Raw genomic sequence first — 24,604 nt, 5'->3', positions numbered from 1 at the left:
AGTTAGAGCATCGGCCTGTGGACTGAAGGGCACCAGGTTTAATTCCAGCCAAAGGCACATATTTCAGTTGCAGGCTCGATCCCCAGCATGCAGGAGGCAACCAATCATTGTGGCTCACATTGATGTTTCTCTCCCTCTTCCCCTCTCTGAAAAGCAATGGAAAAAATATTTTCGGGTGAGGATTTCAATAAAGATGGAATTTAATAATAAAGATGAGTCTGCAGTGGAAGAAGAGGGCTGGATTGAGGAGCCAAGTTATGGGGAGCTGGAGCTAAACTAGGGTGTGTCAGTAGGACAAGAGCCAAGCATGGGATACAGAAATCGCGTCAGAGGTTTTGGGGGTTTTTTTTCCAAGCAGTTGGAATTGTTCCTTTGACAGCCTTCGATTTGTCTGTGAAATGGAGATTTTATCCTTAGGGGATTGTAAGGATGGGACTGGTGTTCAGTTGTAGGCAGGGGGATGTCAGCTTTGAACAGCCAGAGAAAATTGGTTGAGACTGGGACAGGAAGAATGAAGATTAGATACGGAATCTGAAACCTGGTGGACATGGGGTTGGGGAGGGAGGGAAGGTTTTGAGGTCCCAAATTAAAGAGCTCTCCAGGATATGTCAATTGGGGTTGGGGGGCAGTGATGGAAACTGGGCTGAGGATATTGGAAGTGCAGATGAAGAGACAGGTCTCTAGTACTGTGAGCAATGTAAACTACAGGTGTTACCTAATAATACTTTTTTTAAAATGTTTTTATTGATTTTAGAGGGAAACATCAGTTGCCTCCCATATGCACCCCAACCAGGGACCAAACCCCCAACCTGGGAATGTGCCCTGACCAGGAACTGAACCTGACCTTTTGGTGCATGGGACACTCAACCACTGAGCAACACCAGCCAGGGCCCTAGTAGTCCTTTTGATACTATAAGGAAGAATTGCAGATTGGTTTTAACTTATCTTACTCCTAAGAGCAGAAATCTTCAAAGTTGGAAGGAAGCATATACCCCAGCCAGGAATCTCTGGGAAACCTTTCAGCCTCTCCTTGGACATTAAGGGTAAAACAAGTAAACCTGTGCTAAGTTTCTAAGTTCTCCTTCCCTTGACCCTCTTCTCTGGAGTCAGATCGGGTTCTGAGTTCCTCAAAACGGCGCTCGCATTGGAGAGCCTCCCCTCAGAGCTGCTTGTCAGTAGGATGTCTGAAATAAACTCACTGTCAGGATCCAAGTTTAAAAGGTGTGCTCATTAATCCCTGCTGAATGTTACCTTTTTTTGTTTCGAGTCAGCATCCTGGTTAGTCGGTTCAAGTTTGTTTTGTTTTTTTCTTTTTAAATGTATTGATTTGAGAAACCGATTTGTTGTTCCACTTAGTTATGCATTCATTGGTTGATTCTTTTATGTACCCTGACCAGGGACTGAACCTGCCACCTTGGTGTATCGGGATGATGCTCTAACCCACTTATACCCAGCCAGGGCTTCAAGTTTTTAAAAATCTCAGTATTTTAGCCTAGCCGGCATGGCTTAGAGGCTGAGCATCAACCTATGATCCAGGAGGTTGCTGTTCAATCCCCAGTCAGGGCACATGCCCGGGTTGTGGGCTCGATCCCCAGTGGTGAGTGTGCAGGAGGCAGCCGATCAATGACTCATCGTTGATGTTTCTCTCTCTCTCCCTCTCTCTGAAATCAATAAAAAATTCATATATATTTTAAATCTCAGTATTTTATTCCGAGTGATAAATAGTATTTTTCTTTTTAAATCTCAAACATTGAAAGTGAAACCTTCATTCTACAACTTCTCAAGCCTGTTTGGAATTAGTGATGGTGATAACCCATTAAGCACAGATTATGTGTTAATCAAGCACCTCTTATGTGCCGGGTGCTGGTTCTAGAGGTAAAATACAGTCCCCAGTATCAGAGCTTAAACAAGATAGACATTAAATGCTGAGCCCATGCTGGCTCCAAATGATAAATCCTTTCCCACTACCTCCCCCCAAAATTACCCAGTAATACTCCATTGTAGCATACAATGCTCACAAGACTAGCTTTCAATCCATTGGCTTCTCTCAGGTTGCCACAGCAATGCTGACAGCTTTAAAAAGAGGAGCTTGCATTGAGATGAACTGAGGCTAGAGAGAGAACTTACAGTTAAAATGGCTCCAGGGTACCTCCTGGGCTTCTGGCTCCTTTAATACTCCCCCATCCTTCCAATTTACACAAAGGACACAAAACCCAGGCTAGCTTACTATTCACAGAACAGTTTATTGACCTACCTCACCTGGCAGGCCATGTGGCCCCCTCTGGCCAGGGTAAGTATCAGTCTAGTTGCAGCCTATGCCCTGGGAAGGGGGCATGAGAAGCAGGAGAGAACACTGGCCAGTACAGCCCTGAACACAAGAGTCTGAGCAGAGGTCCAGACTCAACTCCACTTGATGTTCTTGTCCTCTTCAGTCATGGCTGGTGTGTCAGTCACGAGGCCAGTGCCAATGGTCCGGTTGCCATCTCGCAGAGTAAAACGCTGGCCTTTTTCTAAGATCATTGGTTGCCGCAAGATTAGGGTAAGCTTCACGTCCTCCCCAGGCATAGCAAGCTCCTGGAGGGGGCAGAAACGGATATGTGGCCCTCAGGATGATGTCTTTCTTCCAACTGTCTGCTGGCTACCAAGGTGAAAGATTATGGAAAATGCAGTAGGATGATTATTCTTTCTGGGGACAGCATCCCAGCTGCCAGGATATGCAAAGGCAATAAAAGGACCACTGATCAGTGTTTGTTCCTAAGGTATATTGAGGGAAAATTTGAAATTTTGGGTTATGCAGGTTCCTTAGTCACAGACTTCTCTAAGCCCTATGTATAGTGAAACTCAAGAAGAAATATCCTTTTCTGAGAAGTCTTTCTGGGTAAATGCTAATATAGCTAAGTTTTTAATGTACTTCAGCCTAGGAAATAACTGGATGAGGACCCACTCCTCCAAACTCCATTGGTCCAGACCCATCACTAGTTTCATCTACATCATCAGCCAGCCTCTCTTCACCCAAGGAAAAGTCACCCATATTGTCACATCTTTGTGAGGCAGACCTAATATGAAGAGTGCTCCTTCACATCCCTATGTCCACCATACCTTCCCTGGAGGCAAGATGACACGACAGGCCATGTCCCAAGTCAGGGAGAACATGACAGGCATGAAGTGGGATACGAAGGGCTTGTGGCGACCACCTTCCTCTTTGCTGAGGATGTAAACCTGGAAAAGAGAGCAAATGGCTAGAAGCACTGCCTCTCTAGGGGACAATGTCTCAGTCAGCCCTGTCCACCATCACCTGGAGCCCTCACCTGTGCCTCCACCTTCTGGTGGGGCTGGATGGAACCTGGTTTGGCCATAACCAAGCCACGTCTCAGGTCCTCCCTCTTCAAGCCTCGAACCAGGGCCCCAAGATTATCACCTGCCTCTGCCCTATCCAGGCTCTTGTGGAACATCTCAATGCCTAGGAGGAACAAGAGACAAGGGAGGATGGTCTGGGGCAGAGGGAAGGCACAAGAGAAGGGAAGATGTCATCCTGGAGCCAGCCCCTGGTTCTCAAGGCTTTCTTCCTATACCTGTTACCACAGTGCGAATGTTCTTGTTATGTCCCAGGAACTCACAGTCATCTCCCTTCTTCAAAATCCCACGTTCTAGAGTACCTGTCACCACCGTGCCCCGGCCTGGGAAGGAACAAGAAAGGACATCAGGGACCATGGGCAAGGCTCTTGCTAGGAAAGAATGCAAATGACCACAGTCCTCACCAGGGATAGAGTAAACTGACTCTACAGGCAGCAGGAAAGGCTTCTCCAGATCCCGGGTGGGCACCGGGATGTGAGTGTCCACAGCATCCAGCAGCTTCTGCACAGACTTCAGTCCTAGCTCAGGGTCACGTTGCTGGAAGGGGTTGGGGAGGGGTATGACAGGACTGAAGTTTCCATTCTGCTTACTAAGAACCACTCCCCAGACTCAGAGCACAGCTCCGGATGCCTATCCAGCCCCATTCTCTGCCAAAGCAGCCCCTGCCTGACTCTGCCTTCACCTCAAGGGCACAGAGGGCAGAGCCTACGATGACCGGGGTCTCCTCCCCTTTGTAGCCAAACTCAGTGAGCAGTTCCCGGATCTCCAGCTCGACTAGCTCCACCATCTCAGAGTCCTGGACAGCATCTGCCTTGTTCACATACACCACAACATGCTCTACTCCAATCTGTAGATGGAAAAGAGGGAGATGGTGTCCTAAGTGGCCCAACTGCCCACCCTTCCTCTTTCCACTCCTACCCAGGCTCTGCATACCTGTTTGGCCAGTAATAAGTGTTCTCGGGTTTGGGGCATGGGGCCATCATTGGCTGCCACCACCAGGATGCAGCCATCAAGGGGGGCAGTGCCTGTGATCATATTCTGTATAGGGGGAAGACAGGAAACACAGCCTAGTTCAGTGACCTCAGCTCCACATCCACCTAGCCAAGCACAGCAGTTAGGAACAGAGGTTCACCTTTCTCTGCCATCTCCTCACCACCCACTTTAAGTGGCCATGCCCACAAATCCATGATCTCAAACCTATATATCCTGAGTCTCTTAACTTCCTCCCCACAAGCCTAACATTCCTCCTGACAGGAGGCAGCTCCTATCCCTGTCCCCAGCAATTCTTACCTTAACGTAATCTGCGTGACCCGGGCAGTCTGTGTGGGCATAGTGGCGGGCAGCAGTGCTATACTCCACGTGAGCTGCGTTGATGGTGATACCACGGGCTCGCTCCTCCGGGGCATTGTCAATCTCCTCATACTTCTTAAACTTGGCCCCACCTCCCTCGGCTAAAACTAAAGGGGGAGGGTGTTGAACACAACTCTGAGCTATATAGTTCCAGAGGTAGAGGCAGGGCTCAGGCCACACCCCTAGTACCTCCCACTTAAACGGACAGCCTGGGAGGACGGACCCTCTCTCAATTCCTCCTGCAGAAGTAACCAGTCAGAAAGAAATGTTAAAGGGCCTCAAGGTCCTGTTCAGCAGCTTTTAAGGTAAAGCCTCTGCTTACAGGGTAGTCCCTATGGCTAGAAGGAGGCCATTCAGGGTCCTTCAATTTATGCATCATAAAGTTCTTCATGTTCAGGGGACATCTGTCTCCTGCATCTTCCAACCCACCATGGACTGAAGTTCTGGCTCCTGGGGCTACACTAAACACCTCCAGCAGCCACTGTGCGGGCGCCGCCTCCCTGGTTCCAGGTCCCGCCTGCAGAGCGGGCGCTGCTGGATGCCCCCTCTGCAACCAGGCTTACTTTTCGTGATGGCCGCGGTCAGCGTGGTCTTGCCGTGGTCCACATGGCCGATGGTACCCACGTTCACATGGGGCTTGTCGCGCACATAGGTCTTCTTGGCCTCCACGGCCAGGCCGCGGCACAAGAGGGGCAGTGCCGGGGATTTCAGCGGCCTCAACAGGCCCTGCAGTAGTGGGGTTGGGCCGGCACCGAGACCTGCTGGGGCAGAGGCGTGGAGTCAGGGCGCGGTTGCGAGCTCTGCCTCCCCCGACGACCCCCACGTGTGCCTGGACCGCCATCGCCCTCCCCGCCCCCTCACCGCTGAAGAGGGGCGTCGCGCGCAGCAGGGTGGTGGCGGCCATTGTGGTCGTACTCACACCCCGAGTACCGGGTACAGATGCCCGCGCTTGCAGCGAGGGCAATTGTGACTGGAGGTCACTTCCGGCGGAAGTGAGGACCGGGAGGGCAAGTCCGGGCGCCTCTAGCCACCAATTTTTATGGTCATCTCGGTCGACTTCCGGGCGCAGACGGAAGACGTCAAGGAAGGTGAGCGCTGGTTCGCCGGGGCGGAGGTTTCCGTAACGGACTCGGGCCTCGCGGGAGGAGGAGGGGGCACGCAGTTCTTTCCGGCGGCGCTGGGGGGCGATGCGAGCGTCCCATGATGCACCAGCGCCCCGAACACTCGTGGACTCCGGTGGTTCCTAGAGCGGCGGGCTGTTTGCAGTTAGCGGAGGAGTAAGGGAGGGTTGGGCCGGGTCCGGAGAGAGGCTCTCAACCTCCACTAAGCATTGGCGGCCTCGGCGCGGACTGCTCAGGGACGTCCAGGACCCGAACCCCTGGAGTCCGACCCACCGCGCGGGTCTGACGGGAGATCTGGCGGCCCTTGTGCCGCAGCGGGAGGTAGGACGAGGCCCCGCAGCCAGGCTGAGGAAGACGGTCCTGGGCGCCTTTTGGGGGTGGGGCTCAAGTGTGACCCTTCTCAATGCTGAGCCTTTGTTTTCTTATCTGTAAAATGGGATTACAGTAGTAATATCTACCATATAGAGAGATCCTGACATCCTGCTCGGAGAGTAAATGAGCTGAGGAGGAGGCAGGAGTGGGGTCCTGGGGCCTATCGGTCGTCCTTAACCCTCAAATACCGGAATACCTGCGCTCCTCGATCACAGCCTGCGGGTACAGACGAAGCTTTGCCGTCCACCCGTGTCGCCCCTCAGCAGTCGAAAGAATAATTACCTTGATGGTTGGTTGCTCTACCCACTCACCCAATTTTACTGATGACACAAAGGGTGAGGGCCAGCCTCAGGTACCTTTAAGAGCAGCTTGAGTCTTGTTCCCGCTTGTCCCCAGCACCTAACCCAGGGTGGGGCACCTAGTGGGTGTTCAGTAGATAGATGTCTGTTGACTGAATGAGTGCAAGAATAGTATACAACCTTTAACTTTCACATCCATCATCTCATCACCCTGGGATGGTAATAGCGGCTGCTTACTTAACCCTGGTTAATGTTGTCATAATTCATCAGATTCTAGGACTCAATTGACTTGACTGTGTTTGTTTCAAAAAGATTTCCTGATTCTCCGCCATTAGAAATTATGATTCAGTAGGGTTTCTGGGCACAGACAGGGAAACCATATTTATTTATTAAACACACACACACACACACTTACTCTTCTTAAGCTCAGAGCTTATTATGGATCAGGCATTGTACAAATGCTTCATGTTGGTTCACAGTCAATACTGCCAGTGTTGCCCTGTGTGGTAGGAGCTGTTATTTCCCCCATTTTACAGGTGAGAAAACTGAGCATCTGGGTGATTAAGGAACCCAGTACAACGGAACTCCAAAGTGTGCTCTTAACTACTACACTGTACTATAAGTGTCATTTTACTAAGATAAAATGAGGAAGTTGCAAGAGTTCTGTCCTCCTGGTTCTCCAGCCCATCAGCTCTGCTTAGTAAGGGGCTGGTACAGTATAAAAGGTTGGTTTTTGTCCCTCGGTCACCCCACTCCTGGAAATTTATCCTATCACACTATTGGCCACTAGTGAGTTGTGAGATTTTTGGGGGAATGGTAAACTTTATTCTTAAAGAAACTTAAAGCTTTCAATTTTAGTGATGCTGTATTAATTTTAATGTGTATTAGGTTGAAAAAAGACTGGCATAAGTAAATACTTTAAAAAAATGAATCCATTTTAAAAACAGTATTTGGTAGATAATATTATGGGCAATATGAATATATGGCAGATTTGGGGGAAGATGGTACATGAATAACTGAGATTTGAGAAATAGTGCTCAGGAAAGGCCAAAGGGAGAGAAGTTTTTATAGAGCTGTTGATGTAGCATCCTCTGTAATAGGAGTCTTGATTTACAGATGATGGAATTTACATTGGCTGACTTAAGTGGAAGAGGGATTTGTTTAAGGGTATGAGGCAGTTTACAGAATTGTGGGATGGGCTGGAGAAATATCTCCCAAGCCCAGAACTGATCTGATAAAACTGCTGCTACCACCACTGCCACCAAACACTAAATGCTGGGATTTAGACTTCTCAGCAACAGCTACTGCTGGTGGCACTGATGCCACTGCTACATCAAGAAAGGGACCTCTTCCCCACCCCCCACCCCCAAAGCCTGGCAAATTCAAAATCTCACATGGATGTATCTGATTGGAGAAACCTAGATCATCACATGTCAGTGTGTTTGTATCAGAGCAGGCTTAGAGATGTATTCTGACTTTGATGTTGGGGGGCAAGACTGATAGAGAATTTCCCCAGGTGCCCAGCTAGACCTGTGACCAGTATCATATGAAAGAGTGGAAGGAACACAGATGCCCAGTACATGGATATGGTAGCATAAATTTTGGCACAGCCACTAGGTGAAATACTGATGGAATGGGTTCAGACTTGCAGAGACAAGGGTTGCCAACCGCCTGTGAAAATGCTTGTGAGCAGTGTTAAATGAAGAGGAAGACTTGCTGCTGTAGAAAAGGTGGGAGTGGCGGTGGGGGACAGAGGAAGTCGAAAACAATTACGACTTTAGGAGGCTGTGAATTTGCTTGGAAAAAGAGAGATTTTTTCTCTCAAACATTTAAGTGATTATAGTTAAAAAAAGAAAAGTTCTTTGTATAGAATCTTGAACTCTTTAAAAAAGATGCTCTTGAAATCACATGGCCTTCTGGGTGTTCCAGGAGCCCATTCGTTGTGCTATGTGGCAGACTCTTTGAGCTTCCGCTTAACAGCCATTTTCTATCTTCCTGTAGGCAGGGCTCTGATATTGTTCAGAGTGGCCCTTTTCCCATTCTGGGAATAAATCCTGACAGGTCTGGTCCACTTCTGGTGGTCCTATTCTTCTTGCCAGGAGGTTTGTTTAAGGTTGGGTATAACTTCTTTGGGGCCAGTGATTAGTAAGAGATCTGCTTGGGGGTGCTTCCAAGAAAGGTTTCTCATTAAGAAGGAAACACCAAAGAAATGGACCTCCTTCTGACTCTGAGTGTTCCTGGGTCTGGATGGGGAGCCTAGAACTCCTGTGTCCATCTTTCTCCCAGGTGATAGTGCAGCCACAATCCAGAAGAGAGCAAAGGGAAGAGGACCTTAGAAGGCTGGACTCCTTGTGATGTGTAATGACAGTGTGCTTATTGTTTAAGCCAGACTGTGTCAGAGTTGTCTGTTACTTGCAGCCAAATGTGTCCTAACAGATACTCTCTTATAGTGCTTGGTATTCTGAGACATATTCCACCTATTTGAGACTAAGTGACTTGGGTAGGCGAGGACTGGGCTTCCTTTATTTCCATATCCTCTGTGCCTGGCCACTGCAGTCCTCTGTGAATGTTTGCTTTGAATTAATGAGCCTTCCAAACTGAAGGGTGCCACTATGTGGTGCCCCAGAGTTAACATATCTGAGACAGGTTCTCAGTTCTCTTCCACACTCTCCTGACACATCTAATAAACGGCATCACTACTCACCCTTCTTCCCCTTACTCTACACTTAACCCAGTACCCAGTCCTGCTGGTTCTCTCTCCAAAATATATCCTGAATGTGACCACACCTCCCTAGCTCTACTGTGGACACTGTGGTTCAGTCCAGGATCATCTCTCATCTAGGTTACCTTGTGGATTCTCCAATGGGCCTCCCAGCTTCTGCTCTTATTCTCAATACCTGTCAAATCCATTCTCCATATAGCAGCCGCAAGTCTTTAAAATGTGGGTGAGAAATTAATCCCCCTCAATGACTCCTTATGACACTTAGTATAAAAACCAAACTCTTTACTTGAAATGGGTGAATTGTACAGCAAGGACATTATATCTCAATAAAGCTGTTATTAAAAAATCTGAACTCCTGTGGCCCACAGACCTCCATTATCTGGCCCCTGGCTACCTCTTTGACCCCATCTAGTATGGTTTTCCTCTCCCTCACAGCCACGCTGGCCATCCTTCTGTTCTGCAAACATCCCACAGTTGCTTCAGTGTCTTGGGTGTTTTTCCTGTAGCTTTCCCCGTGGCTGGTGCTTTCTCCTCATTCAGGCCCCACCTCAGATGTCAATTCTTCTACCTAAAGTAGCCTCAGGTCATCCTTTTATCAGTTGTCCCCTTTCATTTTCCTCATGGCACCTAAATATCCAAAATTACAAAGTTAGCTTGGTGGTTCTTCTGTCTCACCAGCTCATGACAATAAGAACTTATTTTTACTCTAAGATCAGTGCCTACAGGTGGAGAAGTATTTGTTGAAGGAATTACGTACTGAACCATTTCAGCTGCGCATTTGCGTTGGGCTTGTTAAGTTCTGATGTTTTCTATGGAAAGCAAATTGTGTATTCACATTCATTTAAAAAATAAAGGCGAGTCACTAACTCTGAGGGCCTCTGTTATCTCTAAAATGGGGATGGAGTGGCAAGGTTAAACTGTATGATTTCTAAGATTTCTTGTAACTCTGACTTCTAAAAAGAGGGTGGTGTCTGGTGTAATTGAAATGAGTACTGGGCTGGCCAGCAACTTAATGGCAAATTGATGATTTAGACTCAGAGCTTTGTCCTCAGTGTCACTAAACTGACTTTGGAAGCTCAGGGACATCCTTCACTCTTTTCCCTACCAGCCAGCCTGGCAGTGCTTCCTCAGAAATCTCTCTGGACATTCTCCTTGGTACTTACCCACTGCACTACCCTGGCCAGGTCAGCACCAACCCTCCCCAGACCACTGCAACAGTCTCCTTTCAGCCCCCTAGCCCCATACTGGACCTGGATGCCCTTCCAAGCACAGAACTTTAATCACACTCATGTCACTCAGATGTGACTGGAGACTCTCCAGTTGAAAACACTTGGTGAATGTCACACAAAAGGCACTTGAGAGGTGGCCTAGGTGGTTTGGCCATGCCTGGCTTCCTGGAGGAAAACACACTTTGAAGCCTGAAACCGGAGGAAAGAAGATTGACAGAAGTGAGGGAAATGGTGTGTGTAGGTTCAGAGGCAGAGCCTAAGTAAAGCTGGAGTGCTTTAGGCTGCCAAACTGTCCTGATAGAACAGAGTATGATTTGGAGAGCCAGGAGGGCCAGAGCAAAGCACCACGGCTGACTTTGACATCCCAGAAAAGAAGACAAAATACAAGAAGTCCCCTTCTCTTGGGGTGGGGGAGGGTCAGGATGACCTCTAAAAGAATTCCACAAGCAGCTATTTTCCCTTCAGTCAGACCCTGGTTTTCCTTTAAAGAGTCACCTTCTGCCATCTTCTGCCCATCCCAATCTCAGATGGGTCCATGATCCCGTGTTTACCAGTCAGCATAATCTATCCCTCCTGGTCACAAGTTCAGGGTTAGTATTGTTTCAGCCCCAGCCGGTGTACTGAAGTTCAGTCCTGGCGCTACCTGCCCAAAGTTAGCATAGACCCACAAGTTGAGGGCTCAGTCCTTGACAAAACTGCCCCCACTGCAAATGCCAACTGCAAGTAGAGTCCCCTAGCCACAGATCTGGTAGTTTCCCATGCACCGCACCCCCCCCCCCCCCGCAGGTTTGATAATTTGCTAGAACAACTCACAATGCAGGAATGCACTATACAATTATGGGGAGGCGGGGGTTTGTTTTTAAATACATTTTTATTGATATGGGGGGGGAGAGAGAAACATCAATGATGAGAAAGTCACTGATTGGCTGCCTCTTGCACGCCCCCTACTGGGGATCGAGCCCACAACCCAGGCATGTGCCCTCCTAGTTCATAGGTTGATGCTCAACCACTGAACCACACTAGTCGGGCTACAATTACAGTTTTATAATCAAGGATACAAGTCAGGGACAGCCAAATGAAGAGACCTAGAGGGTGAGGTTTGGGGGTTCCAAATGCAGAACGTCCATTCCCTCTCCCCATGGAATCAACATTTCACCCTCAAACATCAATGTATTCACCAGCCAGGAAGCACCATTGGGCTTCACTATCCAGAGTATTTATTGGGGTTTCATTACTTAGGCATGATTGATTAAATCATCACCATGTGACTGAGGGCAATCTCCAGGCCTCCTCCCCTCCCCGGATGCTCAGCTGGCTCAAAATCCCAATCTTCTTATCACAACATTGGTCTTTCTGGAGACCAGCCCCCATCCTGAAGATAATCTAGGGGCTTGCCATGAGTCACCTCATTAGTAAAAACTCAGAAGGGGCTCATGAATAACAGACACTTCTATCACTCTGGAAATACCAAGCATTTTTAATCCTTGGGACAAAGATCAAATTCTTTATTATACAATAAATGTTCACTAGGTGACCCAAGCTGAGCTGATGAAATTCAACCCTATTGCATTTGTTGGAGTGGTTGGGAAAGCTATGATCTTTTTCTTCTAGGGTTGTTAACCTGGTAATCTTGCAGCTGCAGGCAGCCATCTTGCTACCTATGAGGGTACAACCTGCCTGAAAATGAAGATAGTCCAGAAAAAAAAGCAGAGCTAAGGGAATGAAACCAAGTTCAAATAGACATTGTTTGAGCTTCTGGCTCTAGCCATGCCTGAAGTCATTCTATCTTTGATTTTTCAATTTTGTGAACCAACAAACTCCCCCTTTATGTTAAACCAACTTTAAATTGGAGTTTCCATTGTAGCCAAAAGCATCCTGAGTATTACATGCCCTGTTTTTGAGGAAGAAGTGTTTCTCACTTTCTTAGTACCTTGGCTGAACCTGGGCCCTGGATCCATCCTTCCCACCTCCCCAAAACTCACTTCCTTCAGGTACCATCTTTTCTACTGGCTCCTTTCTCCTTAGACTTCTGACATAATTAGGTCTCCCTCAGGATATCAACAAGCAAATAATTCCTCCCTCTCAGACTATAACCCACCATCTCTCTTTCCTTTCCTTTTTGGTCAAACTGTGTAGGACAGCTCTCCTCCCTCCTCCCACTTACCTTCCATTCATTCCTCAGTCCTCTACCATTTGGCTTCTGCTTACACCACTTTCCTAAAATTACTTTCACCAAGGTCACTCAGCAATGGTAGTCATCAGTGTCTTCTATAGAAGACTATAGCAGCACCATGGATCTCTGTTTATTATTTGTTTTTGCCCATTCCCCACCCCTTACCACCACCCCACCACCCCCCCCAGACATGCACTCTATACTCCCACACCTGGTCCTTGGTGTGTGGTTTCTAATACAACTTCCAGGAGGTTTTCCTTTTTCTTTGTTTGTTTGTTTGAGGAATGCCCTCAGGCTACTGGAGGCTTTTGGAGGCTTTGCCTTGGAATTGCCATCTTCCAGGGGCAACCCTTGGTCTACAGCTGAGTGATGTTGGTATATGTAAGGCCCAGTTCCCTTGTTTCCTGAGGCATAACTTAACATCCAGAGCTCCCCTGTGGGATCAAGCTGCCGGAGCTTACATGCTTGGTTTCCTCTCCTGCTTTTCCCACTCTTACTGGTTTCTTCTGGTAGCACATTTTAAGTAAATCACTTGCACACAAATCCTCATCTCAGGGTCTGCTTCTAGGAAACCTGACCCAAGAAATCATTTCAGCACTTTTTACTCCTCTTTCTTTGCCTATTAAATGTTGCTTGTTCCCTGGAATTAGGCCCTGGCCCTCTTCTCTCTACATATATTACTTGGACAACGTCATTCATATCCATGGTTTCAACAACTACTCATGTATGATTACCACTAAACTGCTTTGTGCAGCTCAGACCATAGACCCATCTCTGCTGGAGAGCTCCATTTGGTTGGCCATGGACACCTCCTGTACTGTCTAATACAGTAGTCACTAGCCACATGTTCCTTAGTCACACTAGCTACATTTCAAGGGCTCAAGAGCCACATGTGGCTAGTGGCTACCACACTGGACGCTGCCAGTATAGGACATTTCACTCATTGCGGAAAGTTTTATTGGACAGCTTAGACACATTTCCAAACTTAACCTCATCACCAGCCCTTTGCTTTCCTGTATTCCTCCACTGTGCCTCTGTCCTAGACAACTGTGGGTCAACTACAGAGGAAGTGTGTGTCAGGGTACCAGGGAAGAGGAAGATGACCACAGGACTAGTCTTTTTCATCAGTATCTTTCTCTGAACTGGGAAGATGGATGGATAAAGATGGTGACAGAGACACTAACAAAGGCCATCTGTGAGCTGATGTCTGGTTAGAGCACAGGTAGAGCTGGGGGGGGACTAAGCTGGCTAGGCCAGAACTTGCCCTCCCACAATGAATTTTTCCAGCTCCATCTGGCAGCCTTAGCCTTGCACAAACATTCTTGAGTTAAGGCATTTACCCAACTCTTGGGTGACTTGTCACTGTATTCCAGGATGAGTGCTGAATCCAAACCAATAAGCTAAAGTCAGTTCTGGAAATACTGCAAATCTCAGAGAAGAGGCATGCTCCTACTAGAGTTGCTAAGCTATTAGGACTTAAGTTTGGAGCTATGGAAAACCATTTTTGCCGCTAAGAGAGGAGAACCTGCCTGTGAAGCCAAATGCGTGGGGAAAGCAGAGCTTAGAGAAGGTGACCACAGGTCCTGATGTCTTTTGGCCCCTTTATTCAGCTAGTCCTGAAGAAGTTAATCTACTCTGGAATTTTCAACTGCTTGAGCGAATAGATTCCCTTATTGCTTAGGCAAGTTGGGGTTGGTCAGAGACTGAATTGACAGGGATCTCTTCGTGCTCAAGATTTAAACTACCCTCTATAAATTCGTGATTCTCAGTTTCTCTATCTGGCCTTAATGGCTCTCCTGAGCTCCAGACTGTATGTCCGTCTCCTGACGTCCATGAACACGTCCAAAACTGACATTTCTGGCTCTCCACCTCACTCCTGCCTTTATTTCCCATCTCAGAGATGGAGCCTCCTTGAACTTCCAGTCCGTTTCCTCAGAGAAGCCAAGGTCGCAAGTTCAGGCTCCGCCCCCTCGCGGGGCCTCACCAAGGTCACCCGAGTCTTCCCTCGACCAGCTCCTTGGGGGCGGTATCCCCGAAGCCAACAGCAGCCGGGTCAGGCGCTCTAGGCTGCAGCGGGACCTTCAAAAAAGCCTCATCTTGCTGGTTTCGGGTACCAGGTGGCCTCTAGCCTTCAACAGGCCCTCGGGACTGTACCCCCTGAAGTGGCTTCTCTAAGCTTGACTTCTCTCCTTTATCCCGAATTTCCTCCGGGCGGACACTCTGGTGGGACCCAACCCCCTTCCACGGCTGCTTCTGTCACCGAGCCCTCCAAGGGTCACACCCTCTTAGGTCTTGAGAGTAGCGTGGAGTGAGGGGATGGCGGAAGCGAGTGTGAAGGTGCCCTTCCCTCTCGCCGCTCTTCTCTATGGTCACTTCCTTCGGTGACGGAAAAAGGGGGTCCCCGAGCCTGCGCAGAACTAGGCTGGGAGGTAGTCGCGGAGGGGGGGGCAGGGAGCGGGAGCTGCCGCCGCCGCCGGAGCTAACCGCGGGGACCGAGATGCAGGTGGGACCGGAACCGGAACCCCCCTCTTCAAGTCCTTCTTCCCTCTCCGCGACCCGGCCCCGGCGCCTCCGAGGAGCCCTGGGTGGGAGCGGGAGTCGGGGCCCAGAGGCAGGGGGGCGTTCGGCCCGGGAGAGTGCAGGAGACGGGGCTGGTCCCCAGGAGACTGCGGCCCGGGGGAGTGGGTGGGTAGAGGGTGTCCAGGGAGTAGGGTCGGGTCAGAGTGGACTGCACTGGGCCCGAGGGTCCGAGCCTGGAGCGGAGCCTGCACCCTCCACCACTCGCCCTTTGGGAAGTATCAGAACTGAGCCAAGAGGCAGGTGCACGGGGCAAATGTGTCTGAGTCCTTTTTGACAGAAGAGAAACTGAGTCACCAGCTCAGGAGCCGCAGGGTCAGCGAGCCTGAAGGGGGCTGGGTCTGCCTGTGGTGTAGAGGGTTGGGTGGGCCTGTGTGAGCTGAGGTGGCCTCTGCCTGGAGATTGGTTTCTCTTCTGTGTCCGCACCTTTTGGCTCAGTTCCCCTGTGCTCCATGACTCTTGCATCTCCTGGCTTCTCGTTGGTTCGGAATTGTCCCTATGGTTGGAGCCATCTGAGTTTAGGGCCTAGCCAAGGAGGAAGAGGAGGGGTTGCTGACTGTGGATCTGAATAAGAGTCTGAGGTTTTGGGGAGAGTTTCTTGAGCTACCTTCACCCTAGTCCTGGTGCTAGTCATCTTCCAGTGTAATATGGGAAAGGAACAGTAACAAAAGAGCCATGGGTTGTAAATTCCATGCCCATCTCTGCCATTTGCTATTTGTAAGACCTCGGGCAATCTCTTCTTTAATTTCTCTTTTAGAGAAAAGATAGTAATAATGGCAGTCATTTATTTTGTGCTGTGTGTCAAGCACTGATGTGTTCCACTTAATTCTCCTGATAATTCTAGGGGTTAGGGATCATTAGCTCTGTTTTATAGATACAAAAACTGAAGCTCAGAGAAGACATTATTTTTCATGATCACACAGCTAGTAGGAGTCAGAGCCTGGATTTCATCCCAAGTCTGACCCATGGCCTTAACCAGTAGGCTAGCCAGCCTGTAGGGTACACTCTACAGTGAGAGACGAGGGAGGTAAAAAGTCCTAGGGCCCCATCTTCCTCTTATGTTTTATTTAGTTTCTGGCCAGCAAAGACTTGCCATGACCCAACCCATAGCCTTTCCTCACCTGGTGCTGCTGCCTCTGAGCCCCAAACTGAAGGGGCACCAGAGAAGTGGGCTGTGACCATTCCAAGCCTTCCTTACACAGCACTTGTTTCAGTTCACCATCCATCCATCCATCCTCAGTGAGCAACCACCCTTCTCAGAGCGGGACCTCAGGATACATGAGACAGGATCTCTAAGCTCTACAGGCCTAGCTCCTCTGAGAGCTGGGCAGTGAGGGGCTATGACTGAGGTTGGTTCAGTGAGTCCCTGGGAACCAGGACTGTGCAGTGGGGGAAACAGTAGGTCTGGAGGTCTGAAACTTTTCTGAGCCTCAGTTTCTTCATCTGTTTAGAGGTTATTAAAACCTCTCACAGGGAAAGGTAAGAACACAGGAGAAGCATGAGATAAATATTGAAGGATCTGTTTTAGAGAAGGGAGGTGATGTGAAACAGACTCCTTTTTAGAGGAAGGTGCTCCACAGCTGTTTATCACTCCTGGAATCAAAGCCTGGGAAAGTGGGTTGGGAAGGCAGCAGGATAATGCAGACTGGACATTGGGGAGCCGGTTGACTGGGGCTTGTGGGGTGCAAGGGTCTTGGAAAGGTAGAAAAGCAGTTGGTGTTCTTCCCCATTGCTCTCTGAGGAATCTAGACCAAAGTAGGGAGTCTGGCTCAGGTGGGGCTCTGCCCCCAGTCCCACCTCAGCAGTGACTCGGTGTATGTGCCTCTCTTCCTTCTGCAGCTGCTGCCGCTCACCCCGTGTCTTCTGGCCGCTTCCCTCTTTGCTGCCCCTCCCCATAGGCTCCCCCTCTCCACCTCCTGGGGACCATCATGAATGGTGCCCCTTCCCTGGAGGATGGGGCCTTCCCCTCTCCTCCCCCCTTGCCACCACCCCCTCCCCCTAGTTGGCGGGAGTTCTGTGAGTCCCATGCCCGGGCTGCTGCCCTGGATTTTGCCCGACGTTTTCGCCTCTACCTGGCCTCCCACCCCCAATATGCCGGGCCCGGGGCTGAGGCTGCCTTCTCCCGCCGTTTTGCTGAGCTCTTCCTGCAGCATTTTGAAGCTGAGGTGGCTCGGGCCTCTGGCTCCCTCTCACCACCCATCCTGGCTCCTCTGAGTCCTGGTGTGGAGATCCCACCACATGACCTGTCCCTTGAGAGCTGCAGGGTGGGTGGGCCCCTGGCTGTGCTGGGCCCTTCTCGATCATCTGAGGACCTGGCTGGCCCCCTCCCTTCCTCGGTCTCTTCCTCTTCTACGACCTCCTCGAAGCCGAAGCTAAAGAAACGCTTCTCCCTCCGCTCAGTGGGTCGCTCTGTCCGAGGTTCAGTCCGTGGCATCCTGCAGTGGCGGGGGACCGTTGACCCTCCCTCCCCAGCCGGGCCCCTAGAAACCTCATCAGGCCCTCCAGTGTTAGGTGGAAACAGCAACTCCAACTCCTCAGGTGGGGCTACGACCATTGGCAGGGGACTGGTTAGTGATGGAACGTCCCCGGGGGACAGATGGACTCACCGTTTTGAGAGGCTGAGACTCAGTCGGGGAGGAGGGACCTTGAAAGATGGAGCAGGGATGGTGCAGAGGGAAGAGCTGCTGAGTTTCATGGGGGCTGAAGAGGCAGCCCCTGACCCAGCTGGAGTGGGCCGGGGAGGAGGGGCAGCTGGGCCTACTTCAGGGGGAGGAGGGCAGCCTCAGTGGCAGAAGTGTCGCTTACTGCTTCGAAGTGAAGGAGAAGGAGGAGGAGGAAGTCGTCTGGAGTTCTTTGTACCACCCAAGGTGAGACCCAGAGGAGGGGGGTGACTGGGAGTGAATGATTGAGCTGCCAGAGTGGTAATAGCCCACATACATAGCTTTGCTTGCTTTAGTTTTTAAAGCTAGCTCCTGATAAATTAGTAGCTGTGGGCAGGACTGAAAAAGTAGTGTTATTCCTTTTTGTCTAACTCCCTTAAGGTATAGAAGGAAAGCTGAGTCTCTGGAGGGAAGGGAAAGATGGTTTTTACCCCCCAAAAGTCTGTATCTCGTTCACTTCCATCCTAGGCATCTCGGCCTCGACTCAGCATTCCCTGCTCTACCATCACGGATGTGCGGACAACAACGGCCCTGGAGATGCCTGACCGGGAGAACACATTTGTGGTTAAGGTGGGAGCCCGGAGCTCCCCTGCCCCCTTGGAGTACTTATGTTGGGGAGAAAGCACTTAGCACATATGAGCAAGGGACATTGGTGGAAGGAGGTGCATGTATGTCTGGTTCCTTGAGAGTATGTCCTTGAGGCTACTCTGGGAGGAGGGGAGAGAGGGAGGATGTTCTTGTTCTCATTAGGGATGGCTTAAGGCCTCAGGAAATGGTAATGGCCTGTGGGCCTTCTCTTGTCCCCATAGGTGGAAGGCTCTTCGGAGTATATCCTGGAGACAGCTGATGCTCTACATGTAAAGGCCTGGGTGTCTGACATCCAAGAATGCCTGAGCCCAGGGTAAGGAGCCTCATTTCTGCACTGAGAGAGCCAGGGGCTGGGGTGGGAGCAGCCTTGTGCCTCTCACCTGGTAACTTTCCTCCCAGCGCCATTTTCCCTGTCTCTGCAGACCCTGCCCTGCTACCAGTCCCCAACCCATGACCCTCCCTTTGGCTCCTGGGACCTCATTTCTTACAAGGGAGAACACAGACAACCTGGAACTGCCCTGCCTGAATCACTCAGAGAGTCTGCCCAGCCAGGATCTACTGCTAGGTCCCAGCGAGAGCAACGACCGCCTGTCACAGGGTAAGGGTGGAGCCTTAGAGAGCTGTGAACCTCAAAACCTGCCATTGCAATACCCCCCTGCTGACAGGCTCCATGCCCTCTCCAGACTCTACTGTGTAACCCCATTCCTGCCCCTCAGCTACCCATTCCCACCCACCAAATGTTTGCCTTTTGTCCCTAAACGTGCCAAGCCACAGTTTGTTATAGGACCATCAGCATCACCACCCCACACAAGCTCCAAGAAACTCTTAGCCTACCTTCTATGCCCAGCCTTGTCACCTTTTCCATAGCCTTGTGCAGACCACCACTCTGACTGGAGATACAATTCTCTTCTCTAAGCTTCCAGGACACTTTGTATATATCTTTGTTTTGCTCTTGCTCTGTGTCTCTATGCATGTGTTGATGGTACCAAATTTTATTTTGACTGTCCTTTTTGGCCTGACTAAACACATGCATAGCTTCACCCACACACATCAACACAGAGACTTGTAAATTTACCTGACCTTAGCTCACCTTCCTAGATTCCACTACACCCTTTCCTCATGGCCCTCCCTTCTGAGTTTGAGTTTCACAGTGCCTAGCACACAAGCTGTATTCGGTGAGTACAATGAATTATAGAATCTGATAGCTAGAACGAACCTTACAAGCCATTCATTCCAATCCCCTCTGTTCTCAGCCAACTAATACCAGAGAAGAGAAGTGGCTTTTCTGATGTCACCTGAGAGTCACTAACAAAGATGGGCTATACCAGCTTGATGCCTGAGCCACTGCTATCTACATTGCACACATACCTGTCTTCTGAGCAGTGACTATGTACGACATTCCTGTAGGCTCAGGCCTGCCACTCAGCAGACATTTGGGAATGCCCTAGTACCTACCTGGCTCTATGCTAGGCTTGGGCAGGATGGGGGAATGCAGACATGGCTGAAATGAGCTCTTTGCCCTCCATGGGCTCACAGTCTAGCTGAGCAGACAAGACATCACTCTAAAAGGCAGGACTTTAAAATGGAGAGTCTGTGCTTAGTGTCCCCTGAGCAGCACAAGCAGGAAGGAAGTGCCTTGGGAGCTCAGAGGAGGAAGAGAACTGGGGAAGGTGGAGTAGACAGGGAGTACTATACAGAGAAGGTGAGAGAAAAGAACACAGCTTGGAGAGGCACATGGGGAGAGCAGAGACCTGAGATGCAGAGCCTGGGGGATTTGGATAAACTGGATGGAACAGTGGGCTAAAGTGGAAAATATATCAATACAAGATACCGTGAAGATTAAGTTGGTTGGGTCAGGGGGCATTACTAGAAGGAGGCTCTTTTTTTATCTTTTTTTTTAATCCTCACCTGAGGATATGGTGTTTTTTTGTATGTATATGTGTTTTTTATTGATTTGGGAGAGAGAGAAACATTGATCGGTTGCCTCCCATATGTGCCGTGACTGGGAATCAAACCTGCCACTGTTTGGTGCACGGGATGACACTCCAACCGAGCCACACCGGCTAGGGCTAAAAGGAGGCTCTTTGATGCCTCTGAGAGTTGGAGGCTTTGTCCTATTGGCCAAAAAAAAGAACCCCTTTTTAAGACAAAAAATATTTGAGGGATTTTATCCTCCATTTCTGCAACAATAGCTATCAATTCAAAAAAGATAGAAGCACTTTTGGATTCTAGGACCTCCTTTCAGTAACTGTAGTACCTGAGCAGTGTATGAAACATAAATTGAAAAAACATCAGGGGTCCCTGCCTAGAGAAGGGTCTAGCAACTGACCCTGCCAGTACACACAGGGCAGACTGGCTGGTGGGGAGGTGGCGTAGGCAGACCACTCCTGTCGAAGAGTAGCTTCTCCAGTTCTCAGCTTTGTCCTCTGTTTTTTTCCAGGGGCATATGGGGGCCTCTCAGACCGCCCTTCAGCATCCATCTCACCTAGTTCTGCCTCCATTGCTGCCTCCCATTTTGACTCAATGGAACTGCTTCCCCCAGAGTTGCCACCCCGCATCCCCATTGAAGAGGGACCCACAGCAGGAACAGTTCATCCTCTCTCGACCCCCTACCCACCCCTGGACACTCCAGAAACAGCCACAGGTACCAGAGGTTTGAGTGTGTCTATGTCCAGGCCTGGTTGCCCACCTACCTGAAACTTCTGAGGGATCTGACCCAGGGGGAGGGAAATGACACAGGAAGGGAAAGCGAGGCTTTTCTTCTCCTAGGATGGGGGAGGCTTCCTTGACACCCAGCTTTCCCTCCCTCTCTCCTTCCTGAAGGGTCATTCCTGTTCCAGGGGGAGTCAGAGGGAGGTGAGGGGGACCAGCCCCTCTCAGGGTATCCTTGGTTCCACGGGATGCTCTCTCGACTCAAGGCTGCCCAGTTAGTACTGGCTGGAGGCACCGACTCCCATGGTGTTTTCTTGGTACGTCAGAGTGAGACAAGGCGGGGCGAATACGTCCTCACTTTCAACTTCCAGGGCAAGGCCAAGGTGAGTGACTGAGGAAAAGGCTCTGTTCTCCACAGAGAGCTTGCGGGTGGAGTGGGGAACGTTGCCATCCGGGGAGGTGTGTTTGGTAATTGGCAGTGGCTTGGGCTCCTGCTTCACCTTGCTCATCCTGCCCTCAGCACCTGCGTTTGTCGCTGAATGAGGAGGGTCAGTGCCGGGTCCAGCACCTGTGGTTCCAGTCCATTTTTGATATGCTCAAGCATTTCCGGGTGCACCCCATCCCTCTGGAGTCTGGAGGCCCCAGTGATGTTGTCCTTGGCAGCTATGTTGTGTCCTCCCAGCGACAGCAGGGTGAGCAGAGCAGGTCTGCAGGGGAGGAGGTGCCCGTGCACCCAAGAAGTGAGGAGGTGTGTGTGCCAGAAAGGTGGGGTGGGGTCGGTGAGGAGGAGAGGCTTTGTTAGGGAGAGAAGGGAGAGCAGGGGCCTGTGTGGGGGTTCAAAGGGAAAGAAGTACGCTGAGAGGAGGCAGGAAGGCAGAGAGCTCCTGGCTGGAGTCGGGAGGAAGCTGAGTGGGCTGGTGCATTCCCATTCCATCAGACTCCTCTGTTCCATCATTTGTCTGTCTCCTCAATACATCCTCCCCAGCCTTGTCTTTGCCCTTCCTCACCGCCTTGCCTTGGGCCTGCCCTTCTTGGGAATGCTCGGTTTGATCCCCTCCCTCTTTCCTTAATGTTTGATGTCCCTGTCTGATCTCTCCCTTTTCCCCATCCCAACGTCCCATCTGTCCCCACGTTGCCCCTCCCCCCAGGCCGAGAGCAGGCCGGGAGCCATGCAGGGGTGTGCGAGGGAGATCGATGCTACCCCGATGCCTCCTCCACCCTCATGCCCTTCGGAGCGAGTGACTGTGTGTAAGTGTGGTCCTCCTCTCACCACCGCCCATGATCCATCTTCCATGGATGGGGGGTTGCTCAGGAGATGGGATGTGGGGGAGATAGCACATGGCTCCTGTGGGGATAAGTGAAGGGGAGGCTGCTGCAAGAACTTGCCTCCCTCCACAATCAGTCTGTCTTCTTACCATTCCTATCCAGAACCGAGCACCTCCCACGACCCACCCCCGCCCCCTGAACCCCCTTCGTGGACAGATCCCCCACATCCTGGGGCAGAAGAGGCGTCGGGGGCGCCAGAAGTGGCGGCAGCAGCAGCCACAGCAGCCAAAGAGAGGCAAGAGAAAGAGAAAGTGGGCAGTGGAGGGATCCAGGAAGAGCTGGTCCCCATGGTTGAGCTGGTCCCCGTGGTTGAATTGGAAGAGGCCATAACACCAGGCATGGAGGTCCAGGGAGGCCCTGGATCTGGTGGGGTCCCTGAGGCAACACCGATGGTGCAGCTCCAGCAGTTACCACTAGGGGGCGATGGAGAAGAAGGGGGTCATCCCAGAGCCATTAATAACCAGTACTCCTTTGTGTGAGACACCCTACCCCAACCCTTTCTCCACTTTCTTGCTCCCCAGCCCTCAGTTCCTGAGACTGGGGCTGGGCAGGGACATAGAGGAGCGGTAGGAATCCCCTCCCCATATGCTTCCTTACCCTTGATGGCCAAGGGCATATATGTTGGTACAAGAAGAGGTTCAATAGCCCTGTTAACTCCCCAGTTCATACACTACAGGTGCCCTGTCCCCTGGGGAGGGTATTTGGGCTCCATTACCTCTCCAAGGGGCTCTTTGGTCAGCCCCACCCCTGGGGGCCATTTCCCCATTAACTACCCCCCAGCCCAAGGAGGGGTGAGGGGGAAGGGCTGTCAGTTAATATTAAGGTGGTTGTTGTTGTTGTTTTAAACAAAATGGAGAAGCATAAATAAATAAAAGGGTTTATCTCAGTTCATCTTGGTGGCTGTGGCCAGTGTTTGCAGTGGGGGCTGGGACAGGCGGGTCAGGAAGGTAGTCCACTGGTGGTGTGAGCTCCAGAGCTGAGAGGCCGGAGGGCTGGGTCAGGTGAAGTCCCTGTTGCTCCCTAGTCCTGTACTTTCTGTCCATTGCTCCTCTGGACTCTGCTGTTGAGTGGTAAGTGCAGAGCCAAACAGTGCTTTTCGGAGTTTCCAGCCAAGTTCTTTTAATGGGACAGGACAGTGAACAACAGGATTGACGATCTCCAAGGACCCTTCCTGCTCTGAATTCTTCAGTTAAGGCTTTCTACCCTAGGGAGAAAGCAGGCAGAGAGAGGTCATGGGGGTGGGGCTGGGGACATGGTGCCTGTGTTAGGAGAGATTTAATGTGGCAGCCACAGAGTCTGGCTGCAGAGGGGCCCAAGGTCAGGCTGACTCTCCACCTCTCAGAGCCAAGCTGGGAAGGTGGAGGATACATGGCAGAGAGCACTGGCTTCCACTCGCGGCTTTGCCTCTCATTTGCTGTGGCCTAGTCCCTCTAGGCCTCAGTATCCTCATCTATGAAATAGGAAGTTACATCTAGGTTGGAGCTACTGACATGATTTGCTTGACCTGGATAATGTTTCCATTGAAATTTCACATAAAAGTTCAGATTATTGGCTTCTCTTGAAAATCAGACGATCCAGCCTCATGCAGTCCACCTTCCACATTTTCTCCATCCCCGCCAGACCACTTCACTCACAAGACTTGCCTGGCCCTGTGGGTATTTGAGTTGCAACACCTCCCTTTCCTCCTTCTCGGGTCTCCCATCACCACCACCCCAAATCCCTGCTTAACCCAGGCTCTGCTCTGTGAACTGCAGCTGTGCCCTCCTCCAGTGGAGGGCAGCCCCCTCTGTGGGTGGTGGGTGTCAGCAAGGAGGGGCCAGATTCAGAAGACTCTTACCTATTTTTTTGGTGGTGTTAATCACCCCCATTGATTTTTAGAGAGGGAGGGAGGGAGGGGGAGAGAAAGAAACTTCAGTGTGACAGAGACACATCGATTGGCTGCCTCCCACATGCACCCCGCCCAGGGCTGGGTTTGGAGCCTGCAACCCAGGTATGTGTCCTTGATGGTGAATCAAACCCATGAGCCTTTGATGTGAGGGCCGGTCCTCTAACCATTGAGAAACACTGTCCAGGGTAGACTCAGCTATTTTGCTTGGCCCTCTCCCTTCCCCATCTCCATCCAGCACTCCCTCTCACCATTCTCCCTTTCCCTCCCAGGCAGTGTTGAGCCTATACTCTCAC

At 50.7% G+C, this 24,604-nt stretch overlaps 2 protein-coding genes across 2 annotated transcripts; one reads left to right on the top strand and one right to left on the bottom strand.

Moving 5' to 3' along the window:
- Nucleotides 1-1,686: 1,686 nt before the first annotated feature.
- On the bottom strand, nucleotides 1,687-5,660 carry TUFM (Tu translation elongation factor, mitochondrial). The gene is made up of 10 exons (XM_016217907.2): nucleotides 5,566-5,660; nucleotides 5,268-5,462; nucleotides 4,645-4,811; nucleotides 4,288-4,392; nucleotides 4,037-4,201; nucleotides 3,759-3,891; nucleotides 3,573-3,677; nucleotides 3,309-3,460; nucleotides 3,100-3,219; nucleotides 1,687-2,574 (listed from the first exon to the last, which is right to left on the bottom strand). Exons 1-10 carry the CDS (start codon nucleotides 5,606-5,608, stop codon nucleotides 2,401-2,403), a joined length of 1,359 nt encoding a protein of 452 aa, XP_016073393.1. The 5' UTR covers nucleotides 5,609-5,660; the 3' UTR covers nucleotides 1,687-2,400.
- Nucleotides 5,661-17,087: 11,427 nt separating this feature from the next.
- Nucleotides 17,088-23,314, top strand: SH2B1 (SH2B adaptor protein 1). The gene is made up of 8 exons (XM_016217933.2): nucleotides 17,088-18,064; nucleotides 18,326-18,427; nucleotides 18,667-18,758; nucleotides 18,868-19,043; nucleotides 20,886-21,089; nucleotides 21,269-21,480; nucleotides 21,618-21,789; nucleotides 22,526-23,314. The coding sequence occupies exons 1-8, from the start codon at nucleotides 17,126-17,128 to the stop codon at nucleotides 22,900-22,902; spliced, it is 2,274 nt and encodes a 757-aa protein (XP_016073419.2). The 5' UTR covers nucleotides 17,088-17,125; the 3' UTR covers nucleotides 22,903-23,314.
- Nucleotides 23,315-24,604: the final 1,290 nt, after the last annotated feature.

The sequence above is a fragment of the Miniopterus natalensis genome, chromosome 3 (assembly GCF_054644295.1).
Source record: "Miniopterus natalensis isolate mMinNat1 chromosome 3, mMinNat1.hap1, whole genome shotgun sequence".
Classification (NCBI taxonomy): Eukaryota; Metazoa; Chordata; class Mammalia; order Chiroptera; family Miniopteridae; genus Miniopterus; species Miniopterus natalensis.
Note: the sequence above shows the minus strand (reverse complement) of the source record. Positions and strands in the feature narration are given on the sequence as shown.